Genomic DNA, 13567 nt, shown 5'->3' with positions numbered 1-13567 from the left:
CCCCTTCAACAGCGTATCCAAGGGATACAGTCATTCTCTTCCTCACCGATGTATTTGGTATAAATCTTCCCAACGCACTGGTATGTCACTTCTTCGTTCTGGTATGTTCTATTTCATGGTCTTCATAACAACTTCATCTACTACCTATATAGCTTTGCTAGAAACGGGTTCAAGGTTCTATTGATCAGACTTCCTCTTTTGAGTGCGGCGTACTGAGCGGTACAATATTATAGACTATCGCACTGGATTATCTCAATGGCGACGGTATCCCTGAAAATACTTCAAGACAAGTGCATGATTTATTTATTTATATCTCTCTGATCCGCTTATTGACCTCCCATGACATTGAAGGACTTTGACATGGCTTGTCAATCACGGCCCGGAACAGACGAGACCACCCTTCGACAGCATTATCACAGCTCTGAAAGAGCAAGGTGTGACTCGCTTCGGTGCGACGGGATATTGTTTCGGAGGTAGGCACTTTCGATTTCTTGTGTATGAGGGTTTCGATGCTGATGTACGGCGTTCATATCTAATTTCCTTATTCCCTCCTTTTTCTCGACATGGTTAGGTCGATACGTGTTCAATCTTGCCTTTGAGCACACCATTCACGTATCTGTCGCTAATCACCCTTGGCTTTTGCAATCTCCTGAAGATTTTGAGGTATGTACACCCTTTTCACTCTTGTAGATAATCACCAGCTCATCCGCACACCTAACCCGCTTTCCCTACAGAAATATTTTGCAACTTCACATGTTGCCCTCCTTATCAATTCATACCCAATCGATGAACAATTCCCTACCTTTTACCAAGTTGCTGCCGACGAGGTCTTGGCGACGATAAATTCAAGCCAGGGTACCAGAGAGAATTTTTTCAAGGATGCACGCATGAATTCGCTGTCCGTGGAGATTTGAGTGACCCCGGAGGGTACATTCAAGGCGGCGGTTGAGTTCTTCGTCAAGCATTTGTAATACGAGTTGATCGGTGTGGTATAAGCTAATACCAAATAATAGGGGTATGATAAACTATTACGGATCAGTGTCCCACTTTAGATATATCCCCCGAAACGGTCCTTTCGATGAGTTACAGTATGTGTGAGGAAGTGGGACCAGTAGCTGTCGATCAAGTTGAACTATTTTTGTAATTGCGATGGTGTCATGTGTGGGACCAATATATAGAAATTCATTACAGGATGACACACATACCCCAGGGCTGGGAGTATCCGTGGTTTATATACTTCCTCCGTCGTGTGTATATTGTCTTCACTCTCACCATTTTGTTCTCAAAGGCTTTCACTCCTATCCTCTCTAGGCCTGCTTTACTCAGACCACGACTTGTACCCACTTTTCATCGGTATTCCTATTCTACTACCAAAATGAGTTTCTGCGCTGCCTGTGTTCAAGGTTAGTTCCTTCCTACTCCTATCAGCCGAAACCGCAACGTTATCCAACGTCTCGTTACAACATATAGGTGTTCGTCATGAAGGCACTCCAGAAGGTTAGTTCATCTCGGTTGCAAAGGTTATAAGGTTACCTGATCGACAATGGCTCCGTTATCAGGCAAGTTTGAGACAATAGGCGGGGTCAAATGCTACGTCGGTACACCCACAGTTGACTATCCCAAAGACAAAGTCGTCCTCTTCCTATTTGATGTATTTGGTATCGATCTCCCCAATTCACTCGTATGTTTTTTCCGCCTTCCTACGGACTTATGTAGCGTTCTCACTGATAACAATACTTGTCACTTGTGATGTAGCTCTTAGTCGACGACTTCGCTAGGAACGGATTCAAGGTTTGCTCCCTTTATACTGTAAATGAGAGAAACCTTAGTAAATGTGATTTGTAGGTTGTGGCACCTGATTATCTCAACGGCGATAATGTCCCCGCAGATGCCTTCAGCACAGTACATATCATTTTTTTGTTGTTTTTCTCCCATTTACCTACTGACCCACTTCACCAATTTAGGGGTATGATATTGGCAAGTGGTTCCAAAATCACGGATCCGACAAGACAAGACCTCCTCTCGACAGCGTCATCGCAGCTCTCAAAGAGCAAGGTGTAACTCGTTTCGGTGCGACTGGTTATTGTTTCGGAGGTACGTAGATTTAATATTGATGTTCATGTTCCCGAGTGCTGATATCTATATTCCCAGGTCGATATGTGTTCAACCTTGCCTTTGAGAATATCATCCACGTATCTGTAGCAAACCACCCATCGCTCTTGAAATCGCCCGATGATCTTGAGGTACATGCATCTATGTTACCCCTCCTTTCACACGCTTACCTTGATATTGTAGAAATACTTTGCTACCTCGAAAGCTCCTCTCCTGATCAACTCCTGCCCAGTTGATGAGCAATTCCCGATCTCATCGCAGACGACTGCCGACGAGATCTTTGGCAATGGCAAGTTCAAGCCTGGGTACCAGAGGGAGTTCTTTGAAGGGTGTGCGCATGGGTTCTCTGTTCGTGGGGATTTGAGCGACCCTAATGTGAAGAAGGGCAAGGAGGGTGCGTTTAAGTCTGCCGTTGAGTTCTTCGTCAAGCATTTGTGAGCACGAACACAGGCTTAGTAGGAGGGGGAAGAACGATGAAATAGTGAGTAAGGGGGTGGGCCATTCGTGTATTTGTATATTGTCGAAAGTCAAGTGTGTTCTTCTCAACACGTAAGAACTTAAGCTTGACTGGTCTGTTTCTTGGTAAGAATAGGGTGAGATTACTACAGGGAGCTTGCCGACCGGTATATCCCGGCATCGCAAAAACCCATCAAGTCCGATGCCGTCTGATGGCGGCATAGGTACCCAGTCCGCTGGCATCGGTGATGCAGTTAAGCTTAAGTACAACTGATTTCACAAACCACTGTGATCGGAATCATTCAATGGGCCAGTTCACGAAGATATCGGCTACAAATGGTGATTACACGAGCCGCATCATTGATTTTCATTACGGAATTAGTGTAAGTAATAGCAAACGCAGTATTGTCCAACATAGCTGACCACTGCAGTAGGTCCACCTTATGTGCACAGTGCTTCCTTTTTCGGGTACGTGTGACCACTCGGTCTGACTCAGTGCGAAGGATATAGTCTGACATATTTTGTTATGGTGATATCGTCATACATTGATATCGATAAGGCCGATATATCCATGAAAATGATCGATGCTGACGTGCGCGGCACGGCTGATGTTATGAGAATATCCGTCCTTTATAACTAACTCCTAATCCTTGAGAGTTATCTTTCGACTTATTGTCAGCCCACGAATCAGATCCAATATCTTCGACAGAATGAGTCTCTGTGCAGCTTGCGTTCAAGGTTGGTCCTCTGTTGCTTGTTGTAATATGTTATATCAGTGCGTCCAATTTATCTTTTTCGTTACTTTAGGTGTTCGCCACGAAGGCACTCCAGAAGGTATGTTCCATATGGTATACGGAAATAGTGTAGTGATATGTGATTAAACAATGCGTCGTTACCAGGAAAGTATGAGACCATCGGTGGTGTCAAATGCTACGTCGGTACACCCACAACAGACTACCCCAAAGACAAAGTCGTTCTTTACCTCTTCGATGCTTTTGGTATGGAACTCGTAAACAACCTTGTAAGGCCTTCCTTTCCTCTAATCACTCCTGCGCGATGTCATGAACATGTACTTCATTTATGGTATAGCTTCTGGTCGATGACTTTGCTAGGAACGGATTCAAGGTTATTCCCTATATATTATTGTTCTTGAGAGTATGACTTATGAGTTCGCACAACATTTAGGTCATTGCACCCGACTACTTAAGTGGCGATGGTGTCCCCGAGAGCGCTTTGGAGACACCAGTGAGCCTTTCCCTTTTTGCCATATAACAACTTTACTGATAGGCTACTTAGGGCTTTAACTTTGGCACGTGGCTTACCAACCACACTGCTGAACAGACAAGGCCTCTCCTCGACAGTGTCATTGCCGCTCTCAAAGAGCAAGGTGTCACCCGCTTCGGTGCAACAGGATACTGTTTTGGAGGTAGGTGTTGTTTGAATGTACCCTCCTGCCTTATTCGAGCCAGTACTGATGCATGTGTCTTTTTCTTCTTGTCTGCCTACGTGTTTAGGCCGATATGTATTCGATTTAGCCTTCGAAAACATCATCCATGTCTCCGTTGTCGCCCACCCATCTCTTTTGAAATCTCCCGATGACCTTGAGGTACATACGTTCATTGCCTCTCATCCATCCATATGCTTACTTTGACACCGTAGAAATATTTCGCTACCTCTCAAGCACCTCTTCTCATTAACTCCTGTACAGTCGATGGTCAATTCCCGATCTCCTCCCAGACCACTGCCGATGAGATATTTGGTGACGGGAAGTTCAAACCTGGTTACCAGAGAGAGTACTTCGACGGTTGCACCCACGGGTTTGCTGTCCGTGGCGATATGAGTGACCCCAACGTGAAGAAGGGCAAGGAGGGAGCATTCAAGTCAACCGTTGAGTTCTTCATCAAACACTTGTAAGAGATTTTTGGAGCGTGATTGGAGAATGCTTTGAAAGCATTCGCGTCTGTATATGTTATTTGTATTACAAACAAATGAATTTGTACCGTCAAACAAACCCAGATCTGTGGCCATCAACATTACCATAGACCACTGAAACTTGATCTAGGCACATATCGTGCCTAAACCCTGACTTACACATCATGCCAAGAGGCATGAGGTTAACTTCATCATGGCAAGTTTCATGTCCTGTCCTGAGATCGGGTTTGATCCCATTCACACCAAAACACCGTACACCGTACAGCAAACCCTAAAAGTTCATACAATCAACGGAACCTGATTTTCGTTGACATAGCCTCCATTATCCACCAGATCATCATTCTCTTCGTCTGCCCGGGCGGCAACTGCGACTGGGTATCGACATTGGATAAATCCACCTGGGTTGGCAACCCCAAGGTGGGTAATGCAACCTGACGTGATGATCAGCATCTAAAAAAAGACTTGACATGTACAACCCCGTTAAACTTGAAACTCACCTCAAAAATCAAAATTGTTATAGCCCAACACACGATTTGTATCTGCTCCCGGTTGGGCAGGATTACCCTGGATTGCCCCACATCGGGAATTTGACGACAATGGCGGCACCAGTAGGGATTGCTGTAACAATTGCACCGGCAACGTGACGAATGTCTTCTGGATAGAGAGACTAGCTATACTAAATGTCGATATAGGTGTACTACTCAGTATTTGCACATCTTTCCCAGCTATGGAGGAAGAATCACATACACATTGGAATGTTCTATGTCAATCGCCCTTTATGGGGCATCAGAGGTACATCATTGACATGTACATGTGAACGCTAAGGAGAAATATGTCAGTGCCAGCTACAATACTGCTGAGCATACAAACATACGCTGGAATCCTTGACAACATTCGGGACAGTCGCTCGCTGTTTATTTTTCTTCGCAAACTGTCAATGTGATTGGGCAGACATAACTATAACCACTGGGAGTTGTCAGACGACGCGTTGCATGTGCGAGGTCTTCGGTCATCATTGACTCACGCCGTCATCTCCACCCTCGAAACTGCTGCGAAGAAACTCACGAACTCAGCTTCCGCCTGGGACCCTTCTCACTCATCAATAGTTTTTGCCTGTTCTGGCCGTGGCTTGTCGTTCACCTGTATAATTATTCTGAGAGTGATACGAAGGACGGGTATCTCTATTTCTCCTTGTGTGCCGGCTACTTTAGCCTGTTCTCGGAAAACCAACCGTCGGTACCCGTGATTATCATAGATCCTCTTAAGAGAACGAAGTTGCAGGAGCTGTGTAACTCATTTCAAATATGCTGTGTGAACCATCAACTAGTTTCACGATTGAGACGATGGTATCGTGAGGCGGTAGGTGCTTCTTGTTCAACGAAGCAAAACTGGACAGATGCATTATCTCAGGGCGCTGTTGAGTGATGTAGATGTTAGAATGAGATTATGTCTGATCTCAGTTTTAAAATTGATGTACCACTCTACCATCGAGTTATTAGTTCAAGTACTAAGTTTGGATAAGATATAATGATCATGTACCAATAAACCATGTAGTGCAGTCGAAAGATTCAAAGGAATATTTTCCTCAGTGGCAGTGATCGATTGGTCCTTTATCCAGCGATTACCACGCCAGTGTTTTGTACCACCGGTTATCTGTTGTCTTTGCTCATATCATTCACTGTTCGCACCAAGTTGGCACACTGAAGAATATGAAATTCCCAACCCCAAATCACAAGTGACTGATTGATATTGATTAATGGTCTGCTCAGCATGTTGGGTGAACAAGTGCCAGTGCGGGCGACTCCCGAGTCGGACATGGGAGTGTTTATGGGTATTTTGATTTTATGAATGATCGATGTGGTGTGGCGGCATGAATTTCCAATAGACTTTCACTCTATTTTTTCTGGCATCCGTCCAAGCTCTAATTGATACTCCTGATGGGTTCGTCTCAAATTCAGTGTACACCGGTGAAAGTTTTGGATACAGCTTGTAAGGTTTTGATGTGGGTGATGCTTGCTGCCACTGCTTCCCTTTTGTCTTTAAACCGATTTACTTAGTTATAGGCGACCGGTTTCTGTATTGTCGAAGGTCGAATCAACTGCGGGGCACTTTCCATAACGTCTGGGTTCGAGACCATAGTGAATGTCAGTTCTATGGTAGAAGTATATTATTATTCTGGGATGATGAATTGGTTCAGACCCAACAACTTCTGCGGAGCACCGCGTCTCTGAGTCATAATGCATGGTGTTTGATCCAGGGAGAACTTTTCTTATCCTGAAGTTTCCAGTGGGTACAAATCTTTGTATAATGATCAATGTCTGCTAAATTTAGATTATACCTGCACAGGAAGTGCCGCATCACTGCTTAGCATTTAGTCACAGGTTGAGCTAGTTCCTATTAATGCCAGGTTGCCTAATGCCCATATCTAACCTACTCCCTCAACCCGAAGAGTGCAGTTTTTGAAATGCCTGCTGAAGAAGTATCTCTCGTTTCGGCAAATCTTGCAGCGGTTTGCATCGAAAGCTTTCTATATGGTATATTCTTTGTCTTGTCCATGTCATCAGTGTTTCTTTTGATCGTTCGCCACCGATCCCAATATACGCAATATCCGGCCAAGAGCAGAAGGTCAATCCTCACATCGCCCATTTTCGTGGGGACCATACTTCTCTTTATCACCGTTACTACTGTTCGTATTTTTCTCTTCTGATGTTTGACTTGCTATCTGAAAGCCTGATGTGCAGCACTGGATTATAACCTTTCTGCGGCTTTTCCAAGCATTTTTATTATATGAAAGAGGAACATCACCTTTATCATTCTATGGTGACTTGTCGCAAGCCACAGAGGTTGTCAAAACTGGATTTGTAATGGCGACCATCAGTATCAGTGATGCAATGCTCGTATGTCAAACGGATGGTATCTGTGTCACATTTACAGAGTTCCCTACACAGATTTACCGACTATGGCTGATTTGGAATCATAAACTGTCTGTGATCATTTTACCTCTTTTTACTCTTATGGGCCTCACCGGTGAGCTTGTTTCATAGTATATATTTGTCTGAGGTTAGCTCACCTTTGCACTTAGTCTGTGGTGTGGGAGCTACGTACCAGCTTACCCTGTATCATATAGAGAAGAAGCTTTATATGTCTCAAGCTGGACGTTGGGTCACTAGTGATTGTGTTTTCACTTTGTGGTATGCTTTATTCATTTTTACGTGCAACATCATTCTGACCTGACACTCTCATGCTACCACAGTACAAATATTTACAGTACAGGTCATATCTATCTTTCTTTAGCATCTTAGTTGGCTTGAACTTCACTCTTATAGCGATGATTGCGTGGAAAGTTTGGAGGACAAATAAGGCCTCACGGACCCATGGTTATACGCAGGGAAGCTTGTTGGTGAGTTGAAACTTAATTACGATTAGCAAATTTATGTTTACCATTGGCTTAGCCAATCCTGGCTACATTAGTGGAAAGTGCTGCCCTTTACACGTATGTTCATATGGCCAGTTTGGACACGCTGTTCTGATAAATCATCTAGGCTTTGGTCCATCTTTTTCTTTGCCACATACCAGTCACACACCAATTTGCATTCCACCATCCTGGATACATGGAGTCCAGTGGCTGGAATTGCATATACACTAATCAATGTCCGCGTTGGGTTAGGTCACACGCAGTCTTCAAAACAAATATCTTTTGCCTCTCAAGAGCCGGCTATCATTAGAGGTCAGGTAGGGGGCAACTCCTACTCAATGCGCCCTATTGCAGTAAATATTACTCGCATGGATAATGGTGGTGAACTTGATATGGGCAGATTTTCCGCTGAGTATGGACAAGATAAGGTTGGCATCAGGGAACCTGTTTGATGTTCGTTTTCTGTCTGAGTTGGCTTTTGTTCTTTTGGAGACAATTAAATATATGGATAGTGTCATTTACCTTCGAGCTCCTCTGGGTTCCTCTGAGCCTTCCTACGACCCCTTTTTAAATTTATTTTTATTTTTATTAGCTTAGCTCTGTTATGATGAGTGGTTGTAGCAAGCCAGAATGAAGACGTGGCTGAGAGTTACAGTTGAATTTCTCATAATGCATAAATCTTGTACACTGCACTTTTGAGTAAAATATCAACTCGTATTTTTTTGATGAAATCCTAAATAATATGTGAATAATGCTTGGGTAATATCTGTTTCAGGTAATAGTATCTGGGTTTTCTACACAACTTTGAAGCTGTGAAGCTGGACAGTTTGGGGATAGAGTGTGTCATACCCTGATGAGATATCATTGTATAACTATATATAGACAACCCCCATGTTTTGCAGTGATAAGATTGCCAAGATATTTGGAGAATTGCATAGATATAATTTGAGCCCCAGATTAAAAAAATTGCAGAAAGAGATAGCACAGATAACCATATATCAATTCAACATCATATCTAGCTATGGTGCGGTTCACTTAGAGGCCACCAATTTTGTGCAAAATCCCGACCTCCTGAGAAAGAAATTTGAATTTTATTTCCTCTTGTGAAAATGCTCCTTTTGACAGTAGGAACAAAATTGTAAGAGCAACTTTTATTTGGGTCAAAATTGAGCGAGATAAATTTTCATGGGAGGACCAATTTGGCCACCATATCAGAAGTAAGTAGTACTCAATCAAAAAGCTGGGCAATGGCCTCCAGAACATGTCTGTGTGACTTGTACTTAGTGGAGCTGAATTTCTTAACCTGCAATTGAGCATCTTTTGTCTCCAGCCCCGACCGATATGCTTCCATCCATTGGTACATCATGTGCTCCCACAACCGTATTGTTTTCAGCTACACTGACTCCAGTGCGTTCGGCAAATTCTTCAGTGTCCCAAATGTGCAATTGCAAAGTTGTGGAGATATTTCTTTACTTTACCCCAGAAAAACTCAATGAAGTTCAGTTCACAATGGAACCTCAGTAAAAAGATGCAGAGATGCCCTGCAGACTCTATCACCGCTTGAACAAGTGATTTTTGTTCCCAAAAGTCAGGTTGAAGCTCCAGTATTTGTTTATTGCAGCACACTGTTGCATCTGGCTTGTATGCTGACTTGCATTTCTTGTGCAACTGGGATTGATACAGACATGCTCTGTGAGAACTACCTTGATGCCCATTGGTTTGTTTGGGTGTTCTGGATTGTTCGGTGGAAACACCATACTCTGCTTAACCCGGGTACCATTTTTGATGAACTAGCCATGTTGCATCCGAGCTTGCTTCCCTGCTGGGTTAATATTCATGCAACTTGTGATCAGAGCATCTTTGGCATATGCAGAGTGCCCTTGAGAATTATCAATCATGAACAATTCTCAATATCCAAACCTGTGAAGCTGCTCAAAAGTGGGAATAATCTTCTCAATGAGCTGGATATATAATCAGTTGGGTGTTGAGCTTCTGCTCGCCCATGGAAATACTGTGTACCCCAATCCTGCAGGTGAGCTCCTCAGGATGAGGTACCAGAGAGAATTGAACCAAACCAGTGTCAAGGGGAGTACTTTAGCTCAACAGTGGTGTGGAACCATTGTTGATTAGAACATTACATACAACTTCTTCTTTGAATACCTCTGACCAGGCTGGTGTCAATGATGAGAACTGTTGTTAGAAAACCACAAACAGAACAAACTAACACACAATCCTCCCAGATTCCATGGAACTTGTTTATGGGCTTTGCCTTCTAAAACAGTGGGTGCTCTGGTTGTTTGTGGGGTGGTATGTATAGCGATCCTTCAAAGTAAAACCCAGAAATATATGGGTGTGGGTTTTGGGGAGGAGGGATAGTTGGATTATGGAGGATAGGGGCTTTTTGAGATGAATATAGGATGAGCACTACCTTGCTAATCTTAGCACAAGGTAGGTTTGAGAATGACAAAATAATGAGGTTCCCAGTGATAGCAGGCTCCTGATGCACGGACTGTAGTGCTCAGAAGGACTTTAATCGGAAGGGATAACAATGACTTTGGAAGTGGCGAGTAACAATGACAGCAGTTAACAGTGGTAGCAGTGGGAAGTGTTGTGACCACACTGGATTACAAGTAGCAGGGTAGTGAACTTGAGATTAGAGAAGAAGTCTGGATTCGAGTTCTTGTTTTTTTTTACAAGGTAAAATACAGGGGTTTATATAGTAAAAGAAAGGTAGGCTATGCACAGTATAGCTGTGCAAAAAGAATGAGAAAGAACATGCAGGAAGGAATGTACGCTAATGAGTCCTGCATAGGTAGTACAGGATAAGATCGTCAAAATAAGGAAAAGAAAGAGACAGAACAACGAATGCTGTGTAAATAATGTCACAGGTTTGTACAGCCATAAAAAAAAGCCCAATAGCAGAAAGAGAGCAAGAAAATCATGATGTCATGGGAAGATACAGTAAAAAAGGGTCAAGAAAAAAAAATATCAGTATCAACGCAGTTCTTTTATTGTCAGTCAGGCATTCTAAAAAAATATGTGTCCATAAAATGGTTCAAAAAATCAAAATTAATCGCACTGCAAATAAATGTTCTACTGAAAAAAAAAGAACTGGAGCCACCAGTCCACCACATTGTCTAAATCCAATGGTTCTATGGCTTTAACAATAGTCTGCTTGTAGTAGACCACCTGGTCAAACAAGGGAGGAGAGGGGTAGTTCCAATTTGGAACAAGTGAGTCTCCGGCAGCGTGTGGTAGGTGTAGCTGTAGCGAAGACGATGGACAAAGGATAAATATACCCAAGTGATTGGGACAGCAATGTATATTGGAAACACAAGGGGATGAACCTTCTCCAGCTCAAAAACTACCCACCCACGCTCTAACCACTGGCAGGCAAGACGAGTGACCAATGATTTAACAGTGGACAATGGCAGATCAACGTCATGAAGTTGGATCTGTTGCCCAATTTGGACAGGCCACTGGGGCTTTGCTGATATTAAAAGTGGCATGTGGTAGTCAATAGATTGGCGATGGAAGCAGATAGAAAGTGGTGACATCAGTTATGGTGGAGGAGCAAGGAAGACAAGTAGGAGGAGGGTGGAGGTGACAAAGCAGTGGACTAGAATAGGTAGCCAGAAATGACTGTCAGGTGAGAATAAAAAGGAGAGTAAAAGGCCCATGGTGGGGCTAAGTAAAGGAAAAAGGGTAGGGGAAACAACAAATGCAAGGGCGCAATGTGTAGCCAGTGATGACGCAAAAAATTGCCAAAATGCTGAAATGCAGAAAGTACCAAATGAAAAGCAAAGGTGAGCGCAACTTGATTGCCTAATAAAGGTGGTGCTGATCAGCCACAAGTTTGAAAAAGGCAATACTAATTACTATTCCACGTGGCACTGTGCCTGTGTGGCACAAAGTCAAGTCTTTTAAATATTCACTTCATTATTGACACCTGTTCATGCAATCATTTTTGGTGCATGACACTGGGCACTTGCTGTGAGGAATCAAATTTTCTCATCACATTCCCATTACATTGTGGTTATCCAACTCGTTCCCCGTCACTCCTCTTGCCCTTGGACTAGAGATCACAGCCGGTACATTATTACTTCTATCTTTCTTCTTCCTATCTTCCCTTTATACTCACATTCTATCATACTTACGGCGAAGGAGAACCATCATAGACCCTCGAGAAGATATCCAAATCGCATAGCTATGATCTATGTGGAGTTTAAACAAAATGGAAAGTGCCGCATGGCACAGTGTGTGAAAACTACAAAAGAAAGTTAAAGGGGAGAATATGAAATTTAAAGGTCCAAAAATTGTGTGTATTGTAACAACCTATGCTCAAAACTTTAACTACTACCTCTGGTACTTGGTCTTGCATGGGAGTTGAGCCTTAGGAGGGGGGTAGTGTTATAATACACAATTTTTGGATCTTTAACTTTCTTTCTCCACTTCAACGTTCTATTTTCAATTTTCAAACAACTGTGCCATACAGCACTTCCTTTTTCTCCATACTCCACTTTCTCATGCTGCATTGCTTTTCTTTAAGTTTAGATACAAAGTATCTCATGCAGCGGAGCTGGTCACATTGGCTGCACCCTATGACATCATCAGCCACTGCCTTCATCACCTGTATAGTACACAAGCACAAATACTCTGTATTAGTATATAAACCCCAATAGATCCAGGAGACTCCTCAGTGAGTCCTCCTATTGTATACCCACAACTAACTTGGTCCTATCCTAAGGGGTTTACCTACTCCTATCTTCCTGTCTGAGTTGTGTGCCAGAGTATCAAAACTTTGGTTGTTACAGAACTCCCAAAACAAATGAGGGTAGTACCCACAGTCAATAGCCGTGTGAAACCCTACAAGGGACAGCTGCTGGAACAATGTGTAGATCAACCTGGACTGGGTGTAGTCACCCAGGAAGGTGAAGAAGAGTTCAAAGCTGAATGGGTGGTGGATGCATGCTTGAAGTGTGGAAAATTAGAGCTCCTGGTCCTATGAAAGGGCTATGAAGACAAGGATTTTTTGCAAATTCTATTCTAAGAATCCCTTGGCTCTTCAGAAACCTAGAGGCATGGATTTGAATCTTTTTAATTCCCTTTTTCAACCAATGCTTAAAACTCCAACTACTACCTCCAGTACTTGGTATCGCCTGAAAGTCAAACCTTAGAAGGTGAGTAGTGTTTTAGTATACAATTTTTGGACTTTGAACTTTCAGACTCTATTTTAATCTTTTTTCTCTTTTAGACACTTGTGCCCTGCAGCACATTCCTTTATGTTTCAATCTCCACTTAAACTTTCATTTTCTTATGCTGCACAGCTTCCTTTTGTTTTAGTTATAACTGTCCCATGTGGTGGGGCTGGTCACAAGGGCTGCACCCTGTGACATCATCAGCCACCATATTTATTAACCGTATAGTATGTATGTACAAATAGTCTGTAGTAGTGTATAGATCAAGAAGACTCCTTAGCAAGTCCTCCTATTGATTACCCTCAACTAACTTGATCCTAAACCTAAGGAAGTTTATCCACTCTTACACTCACTCCTTGCTTGTTCTCTCTGTGCACCAGAGTATAAAAAATTTGGTGTAACACAAGGTTTGGTTTGGGGCTCAGACAAAGTGTCCAAAACTGAACTGAACTGA

At 43.0% G+C, this 13567-nt stretch overlaps 5 protein-coding genes across 5 annotated transcripts; all 5 read left to right on the top strand.

The window, feature by feature from the left end:
* Positions 1-1244: 1244 nt before the first annotated feature.
* On the top strand, positions 1245-2679 carry SERLADRAFT_477014 (uncharacterized protein; the record flags this gene model as incomplete). The annotated part of the gene is made up of 8 exons (XM_007322527.1): positions 1245-1403; positions 1471-1497; positions 1560-1681; positions 1756-1791; positions 1846-1902; positions 1965-2094; positions 2152-2243; positions 2296-2679. The coding sequence occupies 8 exons, from the start codon at positions 1376-1378 to the stop codon at positions 2548-2550; spliced, it is 747 nt and encodes a 248-aa protein (XP_007322589.1).
* Positions 2680-3175: 496 nt separating this feature from the next.
* On the top strand, positions 3176-4553 carry SERLADRAFT_399686 (uncharacterized protein; the record flags this gene model as incomplete). Its single annotated transcript, XM_007322526.1, has 8 exons — positions 3176-3306; positions 3376-3402; positions 3468-3589; positions 3658-3693; positions 3754-3813; positions 3865-3994; positions 4083-4174; positions 4228-4553. The coding sequence occupies 8 exons, from the start codon at positions 3279-3281 to the stop codon at positions 4480-4482; spliced, it is 750 nt and encodes a 249-aa protein (XP_007322588.1).
* Positions 4554-4896: 343 nt separating this feature from the next.
* On the top strand, positions 4897-5269 carry SERLADRAFT_477012 (uncharacterized protein; the record flags this gene model as incomplete). The annotated part of the gene is made up of 1 exon (XM_007322525.1): positions 4897-5269. One exon carries the CDS (start codon positions 4968-4970, stop codon positions 5142-5144), a length of 177 nt encoding a protein of 58 aa, XP_007322587.1.
* Positions 5270-6964: 1695 nt separating this feature from the next.
* SERLADRAFT_441969 (uncharacterized protein) lies at positions 6965-8367 on the top strand (the record flags this gene model as incomplete). The annotated part of the gene is made up of 7 exons (XM_007322524.1): positions 6965-7186; positions 7242-7527; positions 7583-7691; positions 7754-7767; positions 7827-7900; positions 7953-7993; positions 8043-8367. The coding sequence occupies 7 exons, from the start codon at positions 6965-6967 to the stop codon at positions 8365-8367; spliced, it is 1071 nt and encodes a 356-aa protein (XP_007322586.1).
* Positions 8368-12743: 4376 nt separating this feature from the next.
* Positions 12744-13092, top strand: SERLADRAFT_441968 (uncharacterized protein; the record flags this gene model as incomplete). The annotated part of the gene is made up of 2 exons (XM_007322523.1): positions 12744-12914; positions 12967-13092. The coding sequence occupies 2 exons, from the start codon at positions 12744-12746 to the stop codon at positions 13090-13092; spliced, it is 297 nt and encodes a 98-aa protein (XP_007322585.1).
* Between the last annotated feature and the right edge of the window lie 475 nt (positions 13093-13567).

This window comes from Serpula lacrymans (assembly GCF_000218685.1).
Source record: "Serpula lacrymans var. lacrymans S7.9 unplaced genomic scaffold SERLAscaffold_13, whole genome shotgun sequence".
Lineage (NCBI taxonomy): Eukaryota > Fungi > Basidiomycota > Agaricomycetes > Boletales > Serpulaceae > Serpula > Serpula lacrymans.
This window is presented reverse-complemented; position numbering and strand designations above follow the sequence as displayed.